The 17242-nt window shown below is 40.6% G+C and overlaps 1 protein-coding gene across 7 annotated transcripts in view; it reads right to left on the bottom strand.

The window, feature by feature from the left end:
• The window catches only part of MLIP (muscular LMNA interacting protein), a 185403-nt gene that overhangs the window by 84219 nt on the left and 83942 nt on the right, over window positions 1-17242 (bottom strand). For all 7 annotated transcript variants that reach the window (XR_012655492.1, XR_012655490.1, XR_012655491.1 and 4 more), the window contains 2 exons: window positions 13560-15176; window positions 1181-1252 (listed from right to left, as the gene is read on the bottom strand). Coding sequence is in view for 4 of the 7 variants with exons in the window: in XM_075063723.1 (XP_074919824.1) it covers window positions 1181-1252; window positions 13560-15176 (1689 nt within the window). In the remaining 3 variants the exon portion in view is untranslated. The remainder of the gene's footprint in view (window positions 1-1180; window positions 1253-13559; window positions 15177-17242) is intronic.

Genomic DNA, 17242 nt, shown 5'->3' with positions numbered 1-17242 from the left:
GACTTTCAAATATGCCAACTATTATCAGCTAGCCTACAATTAATAATACTTGATCAGAGGTAAAACTCTAAAAAGAACCTATGGGTATGTCTACACTGCATACTAAGCCCATGCTCAGAATGAGGTTGAGACCAAACCGTGCTCCATCCACACACAAATCAGTCTGACACAGGTCAGCAAGAACTCAGGACCTGGGTCTTAGGACCTTGCTTGTTGATGTGGGTCAGAGCGCAATTCCTGCTATGACTTGTGTCTGAGCACTGTCATTTTGCAGTGTGGATGCTGTTCAAGCCTTAGACCCAAGAGAGAAGGTCTGGTCAGTGCAGTATGAAGACATTAACATGGCTGTGAGACCCTCTGGTCCAATGATTTACAATGCAATGTGAATGCTCAAATATGGTTTTAGAAACACAGAGTCCATAAGCCCAGGTTTACATTGCAGCGTAGACTTTTCTTAAATGGCATATAAGCCTAAATCCCATTTTCAAAGGTGACTTAGGCCCTTAGAACCCCAAGTTAATGGGACTTAGGCTCCTGCGAGCTAATTTTTCAAAGGTATTTAGGTGCCTCAGGGTGAGATTTACAAAAATGTCTAAGCAGGTTAGGTGCTAACTCCCACTGAAATCAATGGGAATCTTTCTAGTGATTTTAATACAAGCAAGACTAAAATCTGGACAAAATTTTCAAAAGGTGAGAGTCAGTGGTACTTAGGCTTCTAAGTAACAGGTGATTTGAAAATTTAACCCTTCATTCAAAATTAAAGTTGTCAATTGCACCATTGTCTTCAATGGTTGTTTTGTACAAGTAAGGACTGCACAATGTGGCCTTCACCATATAATCAAAATTTAATACCAGACATTTGTCACTGTCCTCACACTGTGAAAATCCAGCTCTTTGAAGTTTGCTAAAGAACATTTTAGACAGTGTGATGTAAACTGGAACTCTCATGGGAAGAAATATTTTCTGCAGGGAATTTTTGTAGAAACTCAGAATAGGAAAATCTTATAAAACGCTACTGACCCTGAAGAATAGTAGCATATATAATCCTGAATAGTCAGCCCACAGTATTTATGTTTTGAAATATTCCCAGCATTGTCAGGAAAATATTAATTATGAAAAGTTCTTAAGTAGAAGTGCTTGATACATGAGGCAATTTTCATGCTCTTGAGCAAACACTAACCTTCTGCTCCATAAGCAAGGTGTTTGTAGGGATTGCTGCAAAAGCCTTGTAGCTTGTCTTGATCTTGTATTGCTAGAAGGGGTAAGCCAGAAAGCAGGAATGGGAATGAAAAAAAAGGGTATGATAAAGTGAAAGTTAATTATATCAATCTCATTGACAAGTTATCAATAATAAAGTGATTACATTTGGTTTGAAAAAGTTTTTTCTTACAGAAGAACTACATGGGCTTCACTTCATGGTGCTATTTTCATGGTTTTATAAATATTATTAAAAAACAATCACATTAATATTTTATATATAAGACATAAGTAGAGCTGGGGAACTGTTAGCAGCACACAATTTCTTCAATTAACTTGGAAAAGTATTCATAAAGAAAGCTGTTGGGTTTTGTATTTTTTTTTTTTTTTACAAGTTTTCTTTATTTGCAATGACTTAGTGGAAGGACTGTGAAAACCTACCTATTGCTCATGAACTGTTCACGTCAACTGGCTTCCTCAGTGGTCCACATGGAAGGTAATGGAAGTTTTGTCATTGATTTTAATGAGGCAGACGCAGGCCCCTATTGCCTGGATATTTGCTATTTGTGCTGTGTGGATTGGTCAGCTAACATGTGGTATTGTTTTGATTACTGTCCGGGTATCTCCAAACCCAAGAAGACCTTTCAAGACGTCTCTGTGGACCCTTCTATTGTAAATAGTCATGCAATATTCACAGTTTTCCCAGCCTCACGGCTCCAAAAAATCATAAATCAGTCCCGCCAAAATCATGAGATTGGGTTTAAAATCATGCAGTTTTTTAAATAATACATTTTAGATTTTTTTAAAATTTACCTTTTGGTTTGTGAGCCTTTAGGGTTCATACTTTCAAGCTTTGCTCTGCAACTATGAGAGCTTGAGACTTACTTTTTAAAAAAAATGAAAGCTCAGATTCTCATATAATTACATGATTTCAAGACCTGGGGCTTTTAGCAAAAATACCATATTGTGAGGGATGGCACCACTGTTCACCTAATTATTTGTGTGTATGATTATTTGTGACATTTTTCCTCTCACAAATATTCTGATGAACAAACTTCACTCACATGAATCGTCAATAAAAAAAGTAAGTAAAAAATTGTCACAAATACCACCAAAGTGAATGGTCGGTTTTCATGTGAACAAATGTTAATGAATATTTTTCTGCCGTGTTCATCCAGTTCTAGAAATAAAGTAACAAAATTATCTACTTTGCTTTTTTCACTGAGTTGTACTGGAGGCAAGTCAATTATTAGATCAAAGAGTGTATAATAAGCTTTACTATTGGGTTCTTCAGTTAATACTTTTTCCTGCCCTCATGAGTTTCTAATTTCTACATAATTTATTTCTAGCAATAAGGTTTTTCTTAATCCACCTCTTCCAACAAGAATACTATTGTACACAAATGTTGTAACATTTGCTTCCTAACTGGGATTTTTTTTTTTAACAGACTGATGGAAGAAAAATAAATGGGAGAAAAAATTACTCTCTTTTGTCATGATCTTTGCTTAGGTTTGTCACAGCTGTTATATATGGCCTTGATCCTGTAGTTTGCTACATCTACAAGTGGGAAATTGCAGGATCAGGGCTTATACACCTCTACCCCAATATAACACAACCTGATATAATACAAATTCGGATATAACACGGTAAAACAGAGCTCCAGGGGGGTGGGGCTGCACACTCCGGTGATCAAAGCAAGTTCAACATAACGCAGTTTCACCTATAATGCGGTAAGATTTTTTGGCTCCTGAGGACAGCATTATATCGAGGTAGAGATGTATTAGTTAATGGTAAAATTTTAAAAAACATTTAAGTGACTTAGGAGCCTACTTCCCATTTTCAAAACAGACTTATGAGCCTAACTCATTGATTTTCAATTAACTTTAGACAAATATGGACCAGATTTGTAAAAGTATTTTGGTACCTAAGGATCGAGATAGGTGCCTAATGGGATTTTCAAAAGCTCCTACATTCCTGACCCCCACTGAAATTCCTAGGCATTTAAGTCACTTTTGAAAATGGAAATTAGGCTCCTGCATCATTTGAGTGGTTTTGGAGATTTTCTCCAATATCTGTATAGTGCTTTTAATACAAACCATATACTGTGATGGGGGCTGTTAGCAGCAATAAATAGAGCCCCTTTGGGCAGCCAGCACCCTCATCACTTAGGACATTCAGGGCACTGGGTAGTTAGAGTAGGAGGGAGTTAGGTAGTTTATGGGAATCACTTGCACCTGTAGGGAATCTGATAAGCTACTGGAGTAATTAACTCACCAATCAGATAGCTCAGAAAAGAAAGCAAGCAGTATAAAAGGCAGAGCTACGTTGTGCTGTATCTAAAGCATCGGGCAAGAAATAATAATAAAGACACTTGGTGAAGGTACCTTGCGAAGTGTGTGTGCTGTTGAATCACCAGGAGAGCTCACCAGTCACAGTTTGTAGAGATGGAGGTGGAACAAACTTACATATATACATATTGGTGTATAAATATATAAAAAGCTAAATATTCAAAACAAAAAAATCCTTCAGTATAATAGGCACATCTTTTTGCACCAGCAATTGCACATGTTTTCGTGCCTAATGATCTGAATGTACTTGCAAGTCTGATAGGGGCATCTAAAGGTCTAATTGTGCTCACATTTAATTGCATGTGCACAATTGTATGCACAATACTGAAAGTTGATATGAGGCCAGGAAACAGTCAGTGTCATAATATACAACAAAGCGCAAACACATTAAAAAAGGCTGCAGTCCTCCTTCTATTGAAGCAAGCAGCATTTTTCTGTTGATGTCAATGGTAACAGATTCAGATTGAAAAAATATGTAAAATAAGGAAAATGGATTTGTAAAGGGAAAATCTATAATTAAGTATATGTAATAATCATGTACAGTATTGTGACAAACCGCCAAAGACAAGATACTCAGTGTTAAATATTCTTCATTCACCTCTTTCTCATTATTCCTGACACTCACATTGTTCTCAGCTTTCTGCAATACTTGGGCATAGTAAAGGAAATGAAAGACAGAGTGAGAGACCTTAATTTTAAATTACTGGGTTTAGATCTTATAACACTAGAGGGAGGGGGCAGATTTCAAGAGTGGGCATACTGATTAGAACTGTAAAAATCCAGGAGCAAATGGAATAATTGCATGCCTATTTGAATGTTCAATTAATTAGATATTCTCACATAAGCATAGGTTGTGTGTAAACATATGTGGATTTTGTGGGCAAGCTAATTTCATTCCTTGAAATTTCGGCCTTTAATCTTGTTATAAAGCACAGCCTTTTTGTTGTGTTTAATATTTTATATATATAATCTACATACATACACACACACACAAAATGACTAAAGCTTAAAAGCTGTGGTAAAAGTTGTGCAGACACTGTTCCTAGAAATTGTATCATTCCTTTTTGACCACTGCTTTTTCATTAAAATTATTACGGATATTCCCCTGAGATCATAATGGCTTTTTCAAAGCCCATGCTATCTTTGAATTGTTCTATGTAAAAACAAAAATGTGCAAGTCTTAAGCATATACAGATTCACGCATAGGGAGGTCATCCCCTCCCACATTTCATAGGAGACACAACCAGCTGCAGCTCCAGGCACCAGCACTCCAAGCACGTGCCTGGGGTGGCAAGCCATGGGGGCACCCTGCCAGTCCCTGCGAGGGCGGCACACAGGCAGCCTTCAGCTACTTGCCTGTGGGAGGTCTGCTGGTCCCGTGGATTCAGCAGCAATTCAGCAGCGGGTACGCTGAAGCCGCGGGACCAACGGACCTTCCACAGGCAAGCCACCAAAGGTAGCCTGCCTGCTGTGCTTGGGGCTGCAAAAAAGCTAGAGCCGCCCCTGGATTCATCTCTGAGAATTTTCACTGTAGAAACAAATTGTCCAAATCAGAAAATTCAACACTTCAGGGGTGAAATTCTGGCCCCATTTGAAATCAGTGAGAGTTTTGCCAGGATTTCACTCCAGAAGTCCAACTTTGGAAAGACTGAAAGAAATGTCTGTTATCTGGGACATTTTCCCAGGAACACAGCCTGTGGAAAGACATTACACAGCCAGCAGACAAGTTCTCCACCCTAATAAGGAGAAGATTAAGACAAATGAGGAGGCTAGGGCATGTGGGAAAGAAAAGAGTGATGGGGAGCAACATGAAGAATGGAGAAAAGGAAAATATGGGAGGGGTTTTATCTACTTAGTTGATATGGGGAACAAGGAACAGACATCAAGATTATCAGACAAGAAAATTGGAAACATTATGAACTACAGAAAAATTCATGACATTCTTTACAAGCCTACATGCCTGCCTGCCCTTCAATGGCTGAGGGATGTCCTCATCAGAACATATGCTGAGGACATTACACTGCAAGCCAAACATGTAGGAGGCATAGAAATAAAAAGGACATGTTTAAGACAATGTACTGGTATTGAATGCTTCTCTTATCCTGTAACTGAGGCATTGAGTACAGTGTTTTCAACACTACAGCAAAACAAGCAAGAGCAAGGAAAAGAGAGAAGTAGAAAGGGAGACAAGAAAGCTCAACAGTTTCTGAATCCAAATGGGCAACAGAAGAAGCAAAGTTTCCTAGTCTCCTAATGTTGAATTGTAACTAGTATTGTGTTAATAATATTCTTACTTGCGGGATATGTAACAATTTTTCACTGGCAAGGGTGATAACTAGAGTTCATTGGAAAATGGATTTGTTTCCTATGGAAAGTTTTGTCTTTTTGTTAAACTTGAATTTTTGGCCAAAAATGCTAATAGGGTTGTTTGGTTTTTGGTTTTGTTTTCAAACGAAAAATCAAAACTTAAAAGGAAGCAGACAAGTGCCATACACACAAAAATCATGTAATTGAAAACCTAATTTTCCGTAGAAAAAAATTATGGAAAATTTGGACTAGCCCAGGTGATAACTAAAAGTAGGTGTGGTGCCAGTTGTAGCCAGGTTTAGTCATTTTACAAAATTATGATAAATTTTGTACTGTACAAAGTATGCCTTGTGAGGTACCATTTGAAAACCCATAATCTGTTGATCATTACTGTCCTGGTAAAATATGTGTGGCAACATTTCATGTAAAGGCATAAGATTCTATGTACATGTTACTAAGACATATTCCAAATCTGGGGAAGCAGCCACAAACCAGTTCCTCAGAGACAAAAGGCCACCTGACGCCTCAGCCAGGTGTCAACAAAATGAAATCAACCATCACCTGGTTAATCAGCCATTCTTTGGCAGGAAAAAAAGAGGTGAGTCAGAAATTTACATCTTGGAATAGAAACAGCTGGTGATTCCCAGCGCCACAGACTTTCTGTCTCCTGAACCCCTGCTGGAGATGATTCTCAAAGAAGAGGAAAAAGTATAAGAATGGGTAACAGACACCCAAATTATTCCTCCCTTTCTCTCTACCCATGGCAGCCACAACACTGGAGGAACAAAGAAATAGATTTTGACTGAGGGAGGGATCCTGTCTGAAAGGAATTCAGCCAGTAAGACTGCTGAAGCACTTGGTAAGAGAGACTTTTGCCTTGAATTCACTTAATTTGTTAAGTTAGTTGTTTTTACCTTTATTTTCTTGTAACCAACTTTGAACTTTTATGCCTTGTAATCACTTCATTTTTTTTCTATCATTAATAAACGTGTTTTATTGTTTTATCTAGGCCAGTGTGCTTGGACTGAAGTGTCTGGGAAATTCCATTTGAAATCACAGGATTTGTGCGTATCATTTTCTATTAATAAAATGACAGCCTTTATATGAGCTTGAGTTGTCCAGGAGAGGGCAGGGCAGTACAAAATGCATTTCTGGGGAAAGTCTGGGACTGGGAATTTGCTGGTGTTGCTCTGCATTGTAATTCAAGATTGGCTGGCCATAGCACTCATACAGTATAGCCAGGAGTAATTTACATGCTGGAGGCTGTGTGGGGGCAGACCAGGAGTGGTTGCTCTCACAGTGAAGCAGTGTAAAAGGCACCCAGGATGAAGAATTGAGGGGACACAGCTGTTCAACAGTCCAGACTGTACCCTGAGTAATGTCACAGGTGTAATTTCCAATAATACAAACCTCTGTCCAGCAAAGTACTTACGTATGTATTTAAATTTAAGCACAAGTAGTTACTGTGATGCTGTATAATTAAATGACCATTTATATCATTGATAGTACCACTGTTATACAATTACAACAAATCTTGTACCAAGTATGTCATGTAAGGTGTTAATGGAAAAGTTATGATTTTCTAAGTATGATTATCCTGTTTATATGCACCTTTGTAGCTAAAGTTATGAATATTGGCTATGCATGGGTATCTTATACATGTGTTCTATTCCTGGCTAGAATTTACATTAGACCCAGAAAGCTATGTGTTGATGGCCTATTAAGGGCACTTCACTCTAGCAATAGGTCATAGAAGAAACTCTTCTGCCCAGTAAACCTTTCCTGGGGATGCCTCAGCCAGAATATGGGCAATGGCTGCCTTCTGGTTCCAAGCTTGTAGGACCTGTGTCTGGCTCATGTGCTGAATCCATTTTCTAGCCAGTAACTTTCCATTGCACTGAGCTATGAGCTTGTCTGGACAGTAAATTTCCAGTACATGGCAGAATCAAAGACCTTGAATTATCTCTATTGGCATGTTTCTGCCCTATTCTCTCGCTGTGGGTTTATACTAAGGAGCATTTTTAACTATGGACTGAGGAGCTTCCATCTTTTTGGAAGTCACCAGGGACTTTACAAGCCAGCATGTCTGTTCATCACTGCTACAGCCCGTATATGATTTTGCACATCACTTGTATGTATATTCTATTAATCATTATTAACTCTTTCTTTTCTTTTATTATCAAACTTTAGCTTAGTCCCTGTTGGGGCTCAGCGTGATTATTGGTAAATCTGACTTATATATTGATGGCTAATGGCTCATCTTGGGATTAGAAGGACCTATGTTGATGAAAATGGTTTCAGCTAACATTATCTATAATCCAGTGTCTGAGTGGTAACCAGGGCAGCATGCCTAAGGAGATGCATTTTCTTCTTGTTAACACGTGGTGAGGCCGATGTTACTTTTGTTATGGTTTGGTAAATAATGAGTAATCACCAGTTTGGGTCATCTTGCCCTTTTTCTAGCAGTTGTCCTGAATTTGGTCCTCACTGCGACCCACTGGGACTTTTCTTCTGCAGGCTGATGCTGAGGGACCTGAACACCTGTGACTTCAGTGGGAGCTGCAAGTGCTCAGCACTGCTCAGGATGAGGCCATGTGTTTTTGCAGTTTTCTCACAGGCTGTGATCACAACAGAAGAGGGCTAGATGGAACATGCTACTGAGACTGTTTCTGAATTAGAATGATCATTCACCTGTGAAAGCACAGTTCAAGACAGTCATATCTGCAAGAATACACCGAGAATGTTTACTTGCTTGACGAGAAATTGTTATCTGCAATGATTAATTAGGAAAGTATTAGAGGTTGAAAGAAAATAACCATTAGTGCCCAAGTTGCAGGTTCATATATCTCTGCCATTCCCAGTTATTAAACTGCACAAATGTTTAGATGTACAGTGAGGGTCACTATAAGAACAGACAATAGAAGAACTGGGTGATTTACAGTTGCAGGTGCTGTATTAAATATATGTTTTTCTTTTAATGGTGATGATTGGTATCCATTAATTAACAGGATTTACTTCAAGGGATAGGCCTGATCCAAAGCCACTGTGTCAAACCAGGTCTTCCAGGGACTTAATTAACTTGAATCAGGTCACGTGCAGACAGGTGCACTGTGCAGCCCTACTTGCTGTGTCAATGCACCTGCAGTAAATCCTGATTACATCGCTTTCCTATTCCTCCTCGTATGCATAAGCCAAGCGACCTGCAACTACTTACGTGCTGTCTTTAATATAGAAACTGGCAATTGCTGACCAACACATTGAGGTATGATTCTGGCCTTTCCATGAATATTCTACCTTCAGTGGAGCAATCAGTGGTCCAGCATTTCACCTAGGTCTTTAGAGGTGAAGACTAGTATTTCCATAATGGGATTACAGGATGGGATTATTTCCCCAGAATTTGTGTGGATACATGAGGATGTGTTCATAAATAGTAGCTAGGGTTAATGTTTCTTTACTGTAACAGTTAACAACAGAACAACACTGACCAAGGACAATGAACTGGATTTTCAAAGCTCAGGGAGGAATGTTTGGGTCTGTGTCTTTGTCCAGCTCTCAGCTATGAGAAGGGATCTTTTCTATCTGTAGCTTCTAATTCAGTTTCAGTTGTAAGACAAAGGTAGAAAAAACAATAGGTGTTTTGTTTTTTTGTATTTAGTCGTGTAGTTGCTGGATGTTAAATTGTATCTCTTTTGATAGCTGTTTATTCATTTTTTCTTTTAGATAGCCCTGGATTGTCAACTTGATGCAGAGATCATTTTTTATGTCTTTTTCTTTTTTATTATAAAGTTTCTTTTTAAGACTTGTTGAGTTTTTTTCTTCTGGTATAGCTAAGGAACGAAGGGAGGGGTTCTTTGTGTTAGATCTACGGAGGTGAGCTCTACGCCAGCAGGAATTTGTGGGAGGAGAAGTAGAATCATTTTGTTTCTTATATTGGTGTCTCTTTGTGGAAGAAGGAGACATGCTTCTTGGTATTGTGTGTAAAGAGGTTGCATCAGTAACTCTCAGGTTAGCCTAGAGAGAAAATTCTGGGTGGGACGAGGAGGAGGGAAGTGGGTTATTTCCTTGTGGTAAGACTCAGGCTTCTGAGTCTTGGATTCCCAGGGAAGGTTTGGGAGACCAGGGAGCAAACCTGGAATTTTTGGGTGGCAGCGAGATCAATCTCAGCTGGCAATTAGCTTAGAGGGTTCATGCAGGCACCCCGATTTCTGGACGCTAAGTCCATTGGAATGTTTATGTAGATGGTCTGTACCATAAGTGAAAAATATGGCTTCAGGGATCTGTGGCCAATCACAGCAATATTGAGCATATATGTATTTTAAGCACCGAGTAGTTCTGTTGAAGTCAAGCACTTCGGAGAATAGACCCTGAATCATCGTCAACTCACATGCTTAAGTCATATAGATATATAAGTGTTTTGCTGAATCATATCTTTTAAGAGACGAGGACAGAAGTGCCACTGGCAGGAATGATTTAAAGATATCCAGAGACGGGCTGAACTGCTATAGAGGGAGTCATTTTCCTTTTGATTCAAACACTAATTCATTATATTTATTATTACATGGTGCCCTAAAATGAGCTGCACACTTCACAACACATATAACATGGTATAACATGGTTTAGATATTATTTTAATTTTTCCATCTGAGATATTCTCTCCCCCCTTCTCTGCCCTTTTTCCTCACAGAGACCAGGTGGGTGAGGTAATATCTTTCATTGGACCAACTTGGTGAAAGGCTAGCTCTTGAACTTACATACAGCTCTTCATCAACTCACATTCTCTTGTACGCAGAATATGATCTCTTTAATGTTCAAGTCAAACTTTCAAACTTGGGCTATTCGAGTGTGATTTAAATTTGACTAGACAAGCTCAGCGCTCCCTAAATTTGAGAAAGCTGCTATTCTGTGAGCTTTCCAGGCTTTAGAGATCTTGGTAAAGAAGTGTTTTCTAAGCAAGGAGAGAATTAAAATAGAGGATGTTAAACCCGCTGCAAAGCTGGGTCTGACCTAATTTTTGTCAATGAATAGGAGTGAGAGGCCACAAAGTCGCTACTCACGTTTCTCAAACTTATTTAAAAATAGACAGCATTTTTTTGAAATTTGTCATTGCATGGTAGCTAAAAATATATTTTCTGTACATTCTCATTTATATTTTGACATTAAAATATATGTTTTCAGCATGATCTCCATAATTCTACTCCACTGTATTTGTGATTGAGCAAGAGGCCCGTCAGTTAAACTCTGCATGGCAAACCCTGCCCTCTCCTCCGTGGGTACAAAGGAGGTGTATATATATAAAACTAGCATGGTACATTCCTTACAATCAGAAAGAAAAGAAAAGCAGAGCTGGCAGCTGAATGTTTTAATCAATATTTTACATTAAAGTTGACATTTCCTCTCAGTAAAAATTAAATCTGGTCAATATATTCTGTATAATTCCTGTCCTCTTTGTAGCAAATCTTTGTTGAATTAATAGCAGAACAAATGGCTCATCACCCAAACCTGTCGTGTTACATTAAGATACTTTTTCTGTAAACCACACTCTGCTGATGAGAAAGCATTATTACTTTGATTTTGTGTTACTGAAACAGTTTGGATGGGATTGCAGACAGCATGTCAGGTAGTAAAGAGTCATTTTAATAAATGCAAAACTAGTGATGATGCAGCAATAAGGCTGCAAAATCAGCACTCAAAAGTCAACACATTGCAAAAGTTAAGGTTTTTCCTTCAGTGTTAGCTTAGCCACATCGGACGTACTCAAATATACAGTTTGTTACACCATGCCGTAATAATCAGCCACTTCAGTCTCTATGCAGTGCTTAGTGCTAAAATCAAACTGATTGGGGCCAAAGAGACCTGTGGACCCCATATATTGCTGGAGTTGTCTCACCTCAAGCCTTCCAAAAAAGGGAAGATTTGAGACAGAGTGGTAACCAGCATCAACAAATGAGCAAAGGCCTACCAAACCAATGAGCTTGTGGAGCTCTTGGACCAACTCCATGAAAAGAGGGGAGAGAGATGTTGAATGGATACTGTTATCAGCCATTAATGAATTCATAGATGTTAAAGCCAGAATAGAACCTTATGATCATCTGTGATGACCCACTGTATAACGACAGGCCATAGAATTTCACTCAGCGATTCCTTCATCAGGCCTGTAACTTATGGCTGCATAAGATCATTTCTTTTGGAAAAACATTCAATCTTGATTTAAAGAGTTCAAGTGATGGAGAATCCACCATATCTCTGGGGAAGTTGGTGAAATGGTTAATTATTGGTAAAAATTACTGATACAATTGTGCTGTATTTCTAGTCTGAATTTGACTAGCTTGAGCTAGTTATAATTATCACAACTTCTTGGACACGCTAAAGGCTGTTAGGAGCTTCTACCTGATGCAGCTTGATCCAGGAAACCATATTGTAGCTGGATTGTGAATAATTCAATAAAGTAGGGCATCGTTCCTAAGATCGTAACTGTACTTCAGCTGTAAGAGGAAAGCTGAGGGGTAAGAAAGAAGAGGAATAAAGAAAAATGGATAGTGTAGAATCCTGACTAAGGAGGACAGAAAACCATGAACTCTATTTGCTTCTGTCATCATCTTTTCTTTTCTGTTTTCTAGCTCCCTTTGTTCTCACATGTACACATCTGTTGCATCCTTTTTGGCCCACCCACTTTCCCTTTTTCCCCCCCTCTCATTCCTTCTTTCTTGCTCCACACTCCACATTAAGCATTTTAAAAGTCACTGATGTTCAAATCCTTTTACGGCAATTGCCTTTACTGCTTGTCCTCCCTCTGCTGGGACTCTCTCCCTCTTCTTATGAGTGACAAACAATGGGAGACGCAGCTGATTCAGCAGAGTGCAGGGTAGACTATCTGAAGCAGCAAATGCAGTCGTGAGGTTTCTTTTTTCATAACACAGAATTTACAACAAGGACACAGAAGCACAAGAATCTAGTCAGCACTTTACCAACCAAGTTAGTGGAGATGATATGTCTACAGTGTAGCAGGGAGACAAGTGGAGTGAGGTAATATCTTTTATTGGACCAACTTCTGTTGGTGAGAGAGACAAGCTTTCAGCTACATGGTGCTCTTCTTCAGCATGTGGACACAGCAGAATGAGGCACAAGGATAAGGACAGAGCTGCAGAAGAGCTGGGATTTTAGCCAAAACTGTAGCAGGCTGCCAGGACTGGGTATAACAGCAGCAGAGATCAAGAGTGAAAACTGAGAGAACAGACAGATTCTTTCTCTGCCTCTCCTAAGCTGATATGAATCAGTGCACTTTCCTTGTTTTCAATGGGGAACTGTGCTGACTTACATCTGTTGTGGATCTGCTCTCTTAACTTGCACAGAATATGTTTAGTTATTAATATTATATCCAGCACTGTTTTACCTGAGTTTTATAAAAATTAAAGATAATCAAATCTATTGCCAAACAACGACCAACAAGTCAATCTCCACCAACTCCTCCTCCTATCCATTGACAATATTTTTTTACACAACAAACTCTTGACGTGGCTGCTTCCATAATGTAAAACATAATGTTAGCAACATGTGATGTTATGATTTTGCATTTACATCAATACAGTGAGTTTTTCTCTTTTAAAAAAGTTTACTCAGTTGCTTAATTTTACTATCACCATTCAAAATGGACGTAATTTTTGTATGAAGAAAAAGATCTATTAGAAAAAAAGCATGCAAGACAAGTACCTTGGGTTTCAGGCTTTCACGATCAGGAGGCCGGGAAAAAGATTTTGGTGAACTCAGCTCCCTGGATCTTGACAATGGTGTACAAGGTGACTGGTCTGGGACAGGAGATCTACATGGTGTTACTGATATGGAGGGCAATTGCTTAGGTCTTGCAGCTGAGCAATAAACTCTATGTTTTGGGTGCAGTGATGAGGAATTAAGTTGTGGTGAGTGGGAATGAATATTATAGGGTGGGCAAATAGGTGATGTAGAATTAGCAGGTGAGGAAGACCAATGGGTTGGGACATTTGAAGGGGTAGAGGAGACAGGATTCAGTTCCTGAGCAGACAGCTGGGATGATCCTGCTTTTGATTTATAGGTTGGGTGCAAAAGATTTGCAGAAGAAGAGGAACATTTTTCTAGGATAGGGGAGAATGTTCCTTTTTCATTGGCAGGAGAGGACAAAGGGTATGATTTACAAGTGAAAGTGGGTGAGTAAGTGTGGACTCTCCTAGACTTTTCAGGCCTTTGAGTTTTGTGGACAGGGTAAGGCAACAGTTTTGTAGGAGAAATTGCAGGATTCAGGGAAGAGGAGTGTCTTGGGACGGGGGGCAGCACTGAAGATGATTTAGGTTGTAACAGGGGGGATACAACTGTTTTCCTATAGGAAGAAATGGTGGATGATAGGGGATATAATGAATCAGGAGAAAGTGTTCTGGCATGAAGGTGCTTTTTAGGGGAAAGGGATCTAGCCTGAGGAGTAGAAACAGGCTTTGAGGACAAAGGCACATGAATGGGTGAGTGAGAAAATAGTAAAGGCCAATGTTCCTCTTGACTTGGAGAGTTTGACCTAATAGAAAAGCTTGAGGCAGATTTCTTAGGAGTAGGGGGACTTGTTTTAAACTTTTGGTCTATTGTGAGAGTTGAGGAGCGAAGGGAGTTAGGAGAAAAGGTAGGAGGACAGGATGCAGGGGAGAGTGGTCTTTGCTGAGACGGGCCTGACTTCAGAAGAGCAGTTAAAAGAGACAGTCTGGTTGGCAGAGGGGATCTAATGCCTGACTTCAGCAGATTTCCACTAGAGGACATCCTGCTACAAGGCTCATTTACACTGCATATGGTTGAGGAGGAACCAAAAAATGGGGAGAAGAGTGGTTTAGGACTAGGTGATAATGAATGTGCTGTGATATGGACAGGAGTGGCAAAAAATGTGTTAAATCGCTTAGAAGAACAGGGAGATACAGGCTGATCTGGAGAACCTGCCGTTCCTGCTGAATTGGGAAAATATGAAACTGGAGCTGGACTCTTGCTTGGAACAGATGATGCTGTGAATTCAGACGTTTTGTAAACATAGTTAGGTGTAACAATATTTGGCATTTGAAGGTTGTTGGAGAATTGAGTACTGGAAGGTGATCTCTGGGGCATGTAAAGAGGTGAACTGTGAGCAGTAGCCTGGAAACACGTAGATGAATCTTGTTTAGAAGACCTAGATGCTGACTGCCACTTGCTATAGGATTCTTCCAGAGAAGAGACTTGTTTCGGATTAACAATGTCACATTCTACTTTCAGGTTAGTTGGAGAAATTAAGCAGGCAGCAGGTGGTTTATGAAAAAGATGATCAAAAGTAGAAGGAGAAGTTAACTGGGGAAAAAAGAAAGAGAAGTGTTAAAATAGGGTGAGATGAGACAAACTGTTAAAATCTTACATATCAGTTGCATGATCATGCATAAAGTATTATATTAGTACTATATTGTGGGCTAACGGCACAGGGATATCTTAACTGTCAGTGATACAGCCTGGTGGGCTCCTTTCTAATGAGACATGATTTAGAACAAACAACTTGTACACATGAATTATTTTGATGGAGATTTTGTTTTGCTTATTTAAACAAAGTTACCACTTCTCTAGGTTCAAGGCTATTGTATTTCCCATTTAAGCAAAAACTGAAATAATTATGCTGTCAGTAAGTATATGATGCAACTAGAAGTTATGGTACCCCAACAGTGTACATTTTATTTTACACACACACACACACACACACACAGTGATCACAATAACAGTTAAATTGATGTGAGAGAAGAATGTGGCCCTAAATATCTATAATATATTTAATGTCCAATTCTGTTCCTGCAGAAAGAAATTAAATGAAAACATAATGGTTAAAACCAAGTCAGCAATTTCTAACAGTTATTGTATTTCCTGTGTTAAGTACAGGGAGAAACTGACACTGAGTGGTAACGATTGTTCACTTTTAAAAGGTGAATGTGTATATAGATCAAGTCACACTCTGCTGAAATGCAGCTTCATCTCAGGTTGACTGCATCAGTTGCCAACCAACACATAAGGATTGCAAGGAAGAGCAGAATCTGTTGAGGAAACATAGAAAGAGAGAATACAGGTACCTACAGGAAAATGGAATTTGCTCAGGACACTAGAGCTAAGACCCTATGTCTTACAGCAGGGGTTCTCAAGCTTTTTCTTTGAGCTCCCTCCCACCCCATGCTATAAAAATTCCACAGCCCAGCTGTGCCACAACAACTATTTTAATGCATATAAAAGCCAGGGCCAGCACTGGGGGAGAGGGTGTCGCAAACAGGGAAATTACTTGGGGTCCCATGCCCAGGGCCGGTGCTACAATTTAGGAGGACTAGGTGGTTGCCTAGGGCACCAGGATTTGGGGGCGCCAAAAAGAGGCACCAAAAAGCAGCACCCTCCAATTTTTTCTTTAAGTGTTTGAGCGGCCGCTGCTCTGGGAGGGAGAGGGAGTCTGAGCTGCAGTGGCAGCTCAGGGGTTCCCCTGGGTCAGCGCGCCGGCAGCCTGCAGCCCAGGGGTTCCCCTGGGTCAGCGCGCCACCACCAGCAGCCGGCAGCCCAGGGATTCCCCGGGGTCAGCGCACCGCCACCAGCAGCCAGCAGCCAGCAGCCCAGGGGTTCCCCGAGGTCAGCGTGCTGCTGCCGGCAGCCAGCAGCCCAGGGGTTCCCCTGGGTCAGTGCGCCGCCAGCAGCCCAGGGGTTCCACCATGCAGTTGCTGCTTTGCTTCTCCCATCTCCCAGGCTTGTGGCGCCAATCAGCTGTTTGGCGCCACAAGCCTGGGAGGAGAATTAGAGCAGGACAGCGTGCTTGGAGAGGACATGGAGCAGAGGTGAGCTAGGGTGGGGAGGTACCACAGGGCTCATCAGGCCTGGGGGTAGGGAGCTGCTGCGGGGGGCAGGGAGCTGCCACAGCAGGGGGGCACCTCAGGGCAGAGGGGAGCTGCTGCAGGGCTGGGGGGGCGCAAGGTGGAAGTTTCACCTAGGGTGCAAAACTTCCTTGCACCGGCCCTGCCCATGCCACAGAGGTCCCCATTAAACTAAGTTGCTCAGGCTTTGGCTTCACTCCCAGGTGGCAGAGCTTGGTCCCCCAGGATTTAGCACCACGCCTCCCGGCTTTGGCTTTCTGCTCTTGGCCCCAGCAAGTCTAACACTGGCCCTGCTTGCAAACCCCCTGAAACCAGCTTGCAGTCCCGGACTCCTGGTGGAGAACTGCTGTCTTACAGAAAGTATATTTGGACGTTTAAAGATTAGGAGCCTGATTCCCATTTCATTATAGCCTCTTTACACCACTGGCCTGAAAGTGGGGGTAGATGTAATTTGCTTCCACCACAGTGCCTCTCTACAGTGCCAGAGCTGTAGAAAGTGCTTTTGTATAAATGAGAATCAGGTGCTAG

Source organism: Chelonoidis abingdonii, chromosome 3, assembly GCF_003597395.2.
Source record: "Chelonoidis abingdonii isolate Lonesome George chromosome 3, CheloAbing_2.0, whole genome shotgun sequence".
NCBI classification, from domain to species: Eukaryota; Metazoa; Chordata; order Testudines; family Testudinidae; genus Chelonoidis; species Chelonoidis abingdonii.
The sequence above is the reverse complement of the archived record's forward strand: the minus strand, read 5'-3'. Positions and strand labels throughout refer to the sequence as shown.